The 9,381-nt window shown below is 30.8% G+C and overlaps 1 protein-coding gene across 7 annotated transcripts in view; it reads left to right on the forward strand.

The window, feature by feature from the left end:
* Window positions 1-7,199, forward strand: part of NCKAP1 (NCK associated protein 1) — a 107,764-nt gene extending 100,565 nt beyond the window's left edge. For all 7 annotated transcript variants that reach the window (XM_051986067.1, XM_051986068.1, XM_051986071.1 and 4 more), the window contains 5 exons: window positions 488-581; window positions 2,374-2,490; window positions 3,387-3,496; window positions 5,158-5,247; window positions 6,278-7,199. In XM_051986067.1, coding sequence (XP_051842027.1) covers window positions 488-581; window positions 2,374-2,490; window positions 3,387-3,496; window positions 5,158-5,247; window positions 6,278-6,394 — 528 coding nt within the window. In that variant the 3' untranslated portion in view covers window positions 6,395-7,199. The remainder of the gene's footprint in view (window positions 1-487; window positions 582-2,373; window positions 2,491-3,386; window positions 3,497-5,157; window positions 5,248-6,277) is intronic.
* The last annotated feature ends 2,182 nt before the right edge of the window (window positions 7,200-9,381 follow it).

Here is a 9,381-nt window from a genome sequence, read left to right on the forward strand (position 1 = left end):
TAGTAACCCTGCCAGTGACATTAAGCAATGGTAGATTAAGGCTATGACTATATGATTTAAGAGTAGAGAAGTAAATCATTGGAAAAAACTAAGGTTAAGGCAATTGATATAAACTATTAAATCAGTTATCTTTCCTTAATTCTCATCCTGATAGATTTCTCCATGATGTTTGTCACTGTTGACCACTACTTCCATGTAAATACTCTTCTCTTTGAGTCTTTTACCTAGGATGTCTACTCAGCTTTTGTTTATCTTTAATGCAAGAGTCTCCTCTGTCCTGAGCTCTTTTGTTTTTTTCTTTCAAGTTGATCTGTTGTTCTGGGCTCAATTACCATTTTGTTTTAGGATCAAAGAATCTTTAGCCAAAAACTGAAAAGGCTCTCAGAATCCATCTAGTTTACTCCTTTTGTTTTACAAATGATGAACCTGAAATTTGCTGGGATTAAGTTTTTTTTTTTTTAAACCTTGAAATGTTTATTTCTTTCAGGTTGCAATGAATGTTTATGAATTGTCCTCAGCTGCAGGATTGCCATGTGAGATTGATCCTGCCTTGGTTGTAGCACTCTCCTCCCAGAAATCAGGTAACAAATCAGATATGGAAAACTAAAAGTGAAATTGTAAATACATTCTTTTTATTTTTTAGTCAGTTCATTTTAAAGTAAATTATAAACAGAACATAGTTCCTACAAAAGTTTAGTTGAAATTGTAGTTAATACAGACAGCATCTAATTTCATAAATCAAAATATTTCCAATGTAGAATTTATTATTGGAATGATAATTTTTACCTGCAGTTTTATGTGGTATTATTTTAGCGATTTCTTTCTTTGGGAACATTGTCTTTGACGCTCTTTGAAGAGCTTCTTGTTTTCTAGCTTTTAAGCATATAGAAGTTAATATATTTGTCTATGATATTTTTTCTTTGATCATTATTCAGTTCACAAATCATCAAGTATTTATGAAGTATCTACAGTGTACCAAAACCTCTATTATGTGCCTAATTCTTGTGTTTATAAAATGGTGAAACAGTGTCTGCTATCGGGAGTCTTATAGGAGACACCATGTACATAAGAAATACATACTTAATGATTTTTGAAGGGGAAAGGGGTAGTTAACACTAGCAGCTAAGGGGAACAAGAAAGATGTTGAATAAGAAAAGTAAGGAAGAAGTATATTGCAGGCGTGAAGGATGGTCAGTAAAGTGCAAAGGTATGGAGATGTGAGTTGTTGAATGTTATATATGAAGAACAGTAAAAAGTAACATTTTGTTCAATTATAGTGTTTCTGGAGAAATGTTAATATGGTTACTAGAATTGTAAAGATAGTTTGGAACCAAGATGTCCAACAGAAGAGTTTATATTTCGTCTTCAGAGGTAGTAGAGAAACCGTTGGAGTTTATTGGATAAGGTGAAGGGGGTTCTAGTCAGGTTTATAATTTAGGAAAAATATTTTGGCAACTGTGGAGGATAGATTTGAGCAGTGAGAGATTTTTTTTCTTGTTCAGCACTGTTTTGTCATAATAAATATTTAGATCTTCCATAATCTTTTCAATTATCTATGATATTGGAAACCAGAATAGTTTGAACTTAATGAATCATTCACAAATTTTAGTCAGATTTCACCTTTTCCCTCTTCCATATCTCTTTCCAGAGTTTTCTCCTTACTTTTCTTTTGGCAGAGTTTCTCATGTGTACTGGTTAAAAAACAAGGAGTCAAGATACATGAGGAAAAGCTCTGAGCTATAACAATATTAATTACATAATTCCAAATAAAAGTTTTATTGTTTTCTGAAATTATAGTCCCAGCTTACTTGTAAGTGGTTCCTTTTTGGTCAAATAAATTTTTCAAGTAGTAGATCATATAGGGAAACTTACATTTTCTTTTATGTTAAATTTTAAACTATGGACTCATGTATTTTAATTTCAGCAAAAATATTTTTAGGATTTCTCAGGAGAAATGTTGAGGAATTAGGTGTCTGAAGTGTCCAAAATAAAAATTCCTTAGAAATTGATGATCCTCCATTTCTGAATCAAAAACTTTAGGAAGTCTAGTTTTGATGTTACTCTTCTCCTTCCCTTCCTCTCCCTATTGCCTTATAATCTTTGGAAGAAGTAAGAAAACATTTTATGTAAAAGTCTTATTTGCAATTTTAGAAAAGATCATCAACTTTGGTGTTCCATCTCATCTTGTGTGACTTTTGTCAAATTGGGTTTAGTTTTTCTATTTTCACAGATCCTAATGAAGAGGTATGCTTTTAAAATTATGTAATTTGGATTCTGTTTCACTTTTAAATGATGATTGATTGGACCAACTTTGTCAAAAACAACAAAAAAAAAAAAACTGTGCTTTTATTCTCAATTCTCTTTTTTTCTCAGAAAACATTAGTCCAGAAGAAGAATATAAAATTGCCTGCCTTCTTATGGTTTTTGTGGCAGTTTCTTTACCAACACTGGCCAGTAATGTTATGTCTCAATACAGCCCAGCTATTGAAGGTAATAGAGCTTTGTGTTTTCTAATAGGAATCTTTGGCTGTTGAGGGAAATGACATTTAGTTTTAGATGGTTTACTTTAAAGCAATTCATATTGTATTTCTTATAATATTTCCACAGACCACATTATAACTACTGTACTGGAATTTCTTATTTCCCCTAATAATTTTTTCAAATACCTGGTTTTCATAATACATAGATGTATTGATAGTGGAGAAGCATGGTATGCTGCAAAGTTGTCATCCTTGGGGGCTGTAAACCTTCCTCATGTGCAGAATCAGATTAAAATATAATTGAGAAATATTTAATATAAATGAATAAAAATGCAATAAACATAGATTATGTTAATTCATGGTTTTCTAAATCATATCTTGCTTTTGAGGATTGGTTTCCATAGAAATTTAATGCCATTGATATTGTGGTTGAAACACTAGAACTGGAATCAATAGATCTGGATTTGAATCCAGCCCCAGCTACATTAGTTTTGTGATCATAGGCAAAGAATTTCTTACATTAGTTGCCTCATTTGTAAAATGGGGATATTAATCATTATATTGTTTACTTCTCAGGGTTGTTGTGGGGAGACCACTTTTCAGAATCATAAAGTATTACACAAATGTGAACTATTGTTATTTTAAGGATCACCAGTTTACTTTTCAACACAAGTTTTGGATACATGTATATTAGTTTTGGCTGCATTGTTCATGGTAATAGTGGGTGAACAAGATGGGCAATGCCTTCAGTACTGCCTTTGATCATTCTATGATTTTCATTGAATTTCATGATCCCTTATTTTTTAAAGCCATAAAAGATTAATTTTGAAGCAACAATCTTTTAAATATTTCTTATCCTTAATAAGTATATAGCATCAGCAGTAACCTGTAAGCATTTTGGTTTAGGACACTGCAACAACATACATTGCCTGGCAAAAGCCATCAACCAGATTGCTGCAGCATTGTTTACTATTCACAAAGGAAGCATTGAAGATCGCCTTAAAGAATTTCTGGCTGTATGTATTACTTAAGTAATTCATTACTTATTAATTATTATTAACATATTTATCACTTTTAAGTATTTTACTTAAAAAATTCATGATTCATGCTTATTTTAAGGCAAGAGTTCTTAATCTTATACCACTTTGATGAAACCTATGGAGCTCTTAGAATAATGGTTTTAAATGCATAAAATAGATTTAGGTTACTAATTATCCTAAAATAATTTATCAAAATATTTTAAAATATTTATAGCTCTGTTTTTGAAAATTTGATATTCTTTTTTTTTTCCAAAAGCATATTTTTTGTCTTATAGAGTCTACATTATCCATGATAGCTTAATTCTCCTCTCTCTCATCCCCTCATCCTTCCTTTCCCTTCATTTCCTGCTTCTCTTTGGTCTGTCCAGCATATTCTCTTATTGCTTGTACCCTGGATGCCCTGGGTATGAAAAAGAAAGGCATAGGATAACTGAATTTAGCCAAAGGGAATGTGAATGTGCTTATCTAGAGGCAGGATCTCTTTCTCATGCATATTTCTATCTCCTATTGAGATAAAGAGAAAATTAATGGTGGTAAAGTTTAGCAAAGTAATGCACATTGCCAAAACAAAAAATTTTAATTGAATCAAGTCCAGATCTAAAAAAGAATGGTTAGGTTAGTCTGAAATGGTTTTCTTTACTGTTAATAATACTTTTTACCAGTGTTAAGTCATTTCTTAGCATATGATTTTAAATATAGTGGCCCAAAGAAAAACACACATATATTTTATCATTTTAGATTACAGAGATGTGTACTGTGTTTTCCAGTACATTCATTGCATATTCATTGAAAAATAATTCTTATCTCTGGATTCTTGTTTCTGTGTTTGAGATAGACATAAGTAAATGCTAACATTAGTTTTAAGGATATATTGTTTACTTTGAAATTTTCTTTTTATTTGGGTACTGCAAATAAGATTTTAAATGTGAAGTAAAAGATAATTTGTCCATTTGCAGAACCTGCTACTTTTATGACAAAATTCAATCTTAAAAGCATCTTATATATTTTTGAAGCTAAAAAAAGGAACAATGATATTCTATAAAATTCTTAAATAAAAAGACATATTGGTTAGGTACATTTTATGTAGATATGAATATTTGAGTGGTTACTCCTACAATGTATTTTATTTGAAATTATTTGAATAATTAACATTTTTCTACAGTCAAATTGATCAATGATGAAACTAGATCTTAAAATTCAAAGATACTTGGGAAGATGGGAAAACTTAAGAACTTTTGTTAACTGATATAGAATAAAACAGAACAAAGGAAACACTATACAAAAAAACAAATAATGTAAATAGTAAGAATAATAACAAAAAGAAATTTGAATGCTGTGTAATTTGATGCTGAAGCTTTGCCCCAGAGAAGAGAAGAGAAATTGTTTCCCTTACTTCCCTTTCAGAGCGGGAGAACTACGACTAATTGACCATCACATATGCTGTCATATTCTGTTTGCAGCATTGGTAGTTTTGCTTACCGTTTATTCCTTCTTCCCTCAACCTCTTCTTAATTTGTCATTGTTTTAAATGATTGGCTGACTCAGTAAGGCAGATGGGAGAGATGTATTTGAAAGTTAGAATAGCAGCAGAAAGACAAAGAAAATCACAAAAAGATAAAATTAAAATGTCTTTTCAGCTTGCATCATCTAGTCTATTGAAAATTGGTCAGGAGACGGATAAAACTACAACAAGGAATAGGGAATCTGTTTATTTACTGCTTGACATGGTAAGTATGCATTTTGATTATTTTTTAACAATTAAGTTCTTTTTAGAACAACAATGGTTTTTAAGAACACTAATTTTTTAAATATATTTTTATAATTGCACAAAACTTAGACCTAAAAGCTTCTTATGATCTTTATTCTCATTCAACTCTTTGTTGCATTGTCACTTTAGGAAATATCCTATCAATAATAATAAGATCTTTACTATTTTAGTATTAAATTAGTGATATCAGGTTAAAGCCAATTCAAGGCCAAGTGCAACTATCGGACATTTTCTGTCGTGTGTGTATTATGTTATATGAGCTATTGGATATACTGCTTCCTGTGGAGCAAATTTCAAATTTTTCTGCCTAATTTTTGTATTGTTATTTTTTTAAAAACATTAACCTTAAAATCTTATTTCTCACTATTCTGAAGTATGCTTTCAATACTTTTAGCATTTGCTTTTTTGTTTAGAGAACGTTACACGTGTTTATATGCACATTCCCATCTTATGATGATGTTCTTATCTGAAATTTCTTGCCTTTTCCTCTTTGTTTATCCGTATCTTCCTAAATGTCAAGTCCTTCCCCCTTTAGTGGTCTCCCTCTTATTACTTGAGCTTTCATTGATCTTTTCTAAAGCTATATACAGGGCTTGGAGCCCGGACATGACTATTCAGTCTTCTAATTATTTGCTGTAGTTCCATGTGTCAATCTTCTTTCTTCAACTAGATTCTTCTATTCAGTAAACATTTATGACTTCAGGATATGGAACTTGCTCTGTCTTTTTGTTTTTTTACCTTGCATAGCACTAGGCACAGTGTTGAGCACAGTTTAAGTTCTTGAAAAATTAAATAACCTGGTTTAGCTTTGTACTTGAACATGCTGGACATTTGGTGTTTGCCATTATGATTTTCTATTTAATTAAAATAAATAGCACACAGGCTTTCTAAAAACGTTGGACCCTGGAAAGATATATTCATAGGTAAAAGCAAATAATGAATAATCTTATGAAGAATTTTAATTCTTATGCACTTTTGGTATTTTTCAGATTGTTCAGGAATCACCATTCCTCACAATGGATCTTTTAGAATCTTGTTTTCCTTATGTCTTGCTGAGAAATGCCTACCATGCTGTCTACAAACAAAGTGTTACATCCTCTGCATAGATATCTACTTATCGGAGATAAGCACGCATTTTTTGTTGCCTCAGTTTTACCTGTAAACTATGGAGCTACTTTATTTTATGGCCTGACAGTTTTGTGGATTATGAACTTTTTTTTCTTATATACAGTTGTATTTCTGATCAGTGGTTTCTTAATATTGTTGTACTACAATATAAACTTGGTTGATTTAGGTTGCACATTCATTGAAATTATTCCTTTTTCATTTTAGAACATCATTTCTGTTTGACACTACATCAACTACACATTTTTGATATTTGATAATGCAAAACCATACTTGCTTGTTTATTTCTTTAAAAAATGTATTTAGTGATTATTTTAGATAGTGTTCTAGCTTTCATCTGTGTGTAAATTATTTCATATAGGGAAAATTCTGATCTATACTTATTGTTCTTATTGAAAACCAGAATTGAATGTGCATTTCTGTGAAGTAATGACATTTCTACTTTTTTCTTTCTTTTGAAACATTTGCCAAACTAAATAATATGACACTAGATAACATTTAAAATGTTATAGGACTGCTGATAATTAGAAGCAGACCAAGCCCCAATATTCTTAAACAGCAGCAAGTGTTGTTGTTTGTATAAAGCATAGTGACATTTTTTTAGATTAACATCCATGATGCCCTATTGGCATTAGCACTACCATTGTATCCTGCTGTATAATAAACATTCTTACGCATTTATCAAATGTTGATAAAATGTTAGCCCTTAACCACTTTTATATGTTTTAAATTTTTGAAATTCAAGTGTATCTTCCATAACATAAATAAACACTAGACTGTATCACATTTTGAATGATCTATTATTTAATTTAGAAATTTCTGAAAATTCATTCAATTTAGATATTTTAAAACTAGACGGTATTGTTCAGAGAGGTCACATGGGCAAGCATCTGACATGTTTTGGGTGGTCACTTAATCTTTCATTTCCCTAAGCAGGTATGACTATTGAGTTTCAGAGCAGGTACCAACCTATTATGGTAAAGAAACATCTTCACCAGGAATTTGGGCAACTGATGAAATCACAGATATAGTCTAAAACAAATTGTGCTAAATTTTTTAAATTGTTCAGTTTGGGAACTAGAGAATCAGTTTTTATTAAACACTCCTTTAAAATAATTTACTCTGATTATAAAAATTATTTTTAATTGTTTAACAAGGGTGAAATATACTACTGCTTTAGAAATGTAGCACTAAAAGGGAAACTTGGATGTCCATCAATCTATGAGTTGTACTTATAACCACATAAATTTTTTAAAAGAGTAGCAAATAAATGAATTTGGAACCAGTGAGAATATTGTTTCAAATTCCTACATCAGTCAGGAGGATCCAAGTTCAAATCTGGCCTTAGACATTTAACACTGCCTAGCTGTGTGATCCTAGGTAATTCACTTAACCTCAATTGCCTCAGCAAAAAAAAAAAAAAAATTTTACTAAATTTACTTATAGTTAACCTAAATTGTATTAAACCCAGAACAGCGTTATTTAAGTAAGCTGTTGCTCCTAATATAAATGTTAGCTTGTCCCTTCTTCAACTTGGATAGTATGTCAGTGGTATCCATTTTCAAAGTAAAAAAGCCTTAATATTTCCAATTTTTGTTAGTCTATTAAGAAACTGGCCAAATGATGAGAGTTGGTATCTCTTTTGTGGTCCTATTTCTTTTTTTCAAGTTAATAATTACGTAATTAAATGGAGGCATCTATTAGTGGTGCAGTAAATAAGAACTAGGCTTTAGTCCAAATTCTTCTTTAGATAAGGCCTGATGGTGTGACTTTGGGCAAGTTACGTAGTTTCTGTCTAAATCTCAATTTCTTCATCTATAAAATGGGACAATAGTAGCTATCTATGGGTTGTTGTGAGAATCAAATGAGAAAATCTATAAAACATTTTGAATATCTAAAATGGTATATAAGTGCTTGCTAGCTTTTAATTATAAGCTAATTTTGTTTGATAAGGGAGTGGTATTTTTTCCAGTTTCATAAATTAAATTTATTCTCAACTTCTAGGCATTATGAGGACAGAATACAAGCTTCTCATTTTACAATATTAATCACTTCAAGAACCATTTGAATTAATTACAACATATTTCTTAAAGCACTCACATCACATTAATTTTGAAAAAAGACCTTGTTTTAATATAAAACTTCTTAAAGAAGAAAGTGAGTTTAATTAGCCTTTTATTGGACTCATCAAATTGACTATATAAATTTGTCTATATGTGATTGTTTAGTCTGTATGGGAACATCAGGCTAGGTTTTAAGTACTTAATTTGTGCAAAATTATTCTAATAAGTTATTGAGAGAAATTAGGGTATTTCTAGAAAAAATTGATCTTGTATTAGTTAGAATTATTGCCCTTCACTCACCAGATATAGTGACATCAACATTTGATATCTGATTAATACCTTACAATCAATACCTGCTTACTACCAATGTATCTACATTTACGTGTGGCCCCCAGGAGAAAGAGAGAGAGAGACTAATAAATGCTTTTCTGAAATCTGAATGTAGAATATTTTAAAGTATTTTCTAATTTTTTTGTTTTTGTTTTTTAACCAGACTTGTGGCTTTACTGGTATTAGGGCACTTCAGATGAACTAATCCCTTCACTGGAAGGTATCTTTATTTTTTATTTTTTTAATTTATCATTGATTTGCCCAGGACACTGAAAAGTAGTCAAGGTGAAGAACCTATAGTAAGTGTGTCATAGTAGGGATTTGAATGTAGATTTTTCTTGCATCAAGGCCAATTCTATCTACCACACGATGCTTCTGCTCACTTATCTCATTACAAAACACCAAAGTGAACAGTCTGGCATATCTTTTCTTGCTGAAATTAAATTATTCTAGCTTTTAATGATCACTGATTCCCTTTCTAAGTGTTCACAAAACATTTCCTTATATTTCTTTAAGCATTTTGCCAGGAACTAAAAAGCCTATTGTATTAGAGTTTTCAGACTCTTGCTTCCTTC

Source organism: Antechinus flavipes, chromosome 3 (genome assembly GCF_016432865.1).
Source record: "Antechinus flavipes isolate AdamAnt ecotype Samford, QLD, Australia chromosome 3, AdamAnt_v2, whole genome shotgun sequence".
Taxonomy (NCBI): domain Eukaryota; kingdom Metazoa; phylum Chordata; class Mammalia; order Dasyuromorphia; family Dasyuridae; genus Antechinus; species Antechinus flavipes.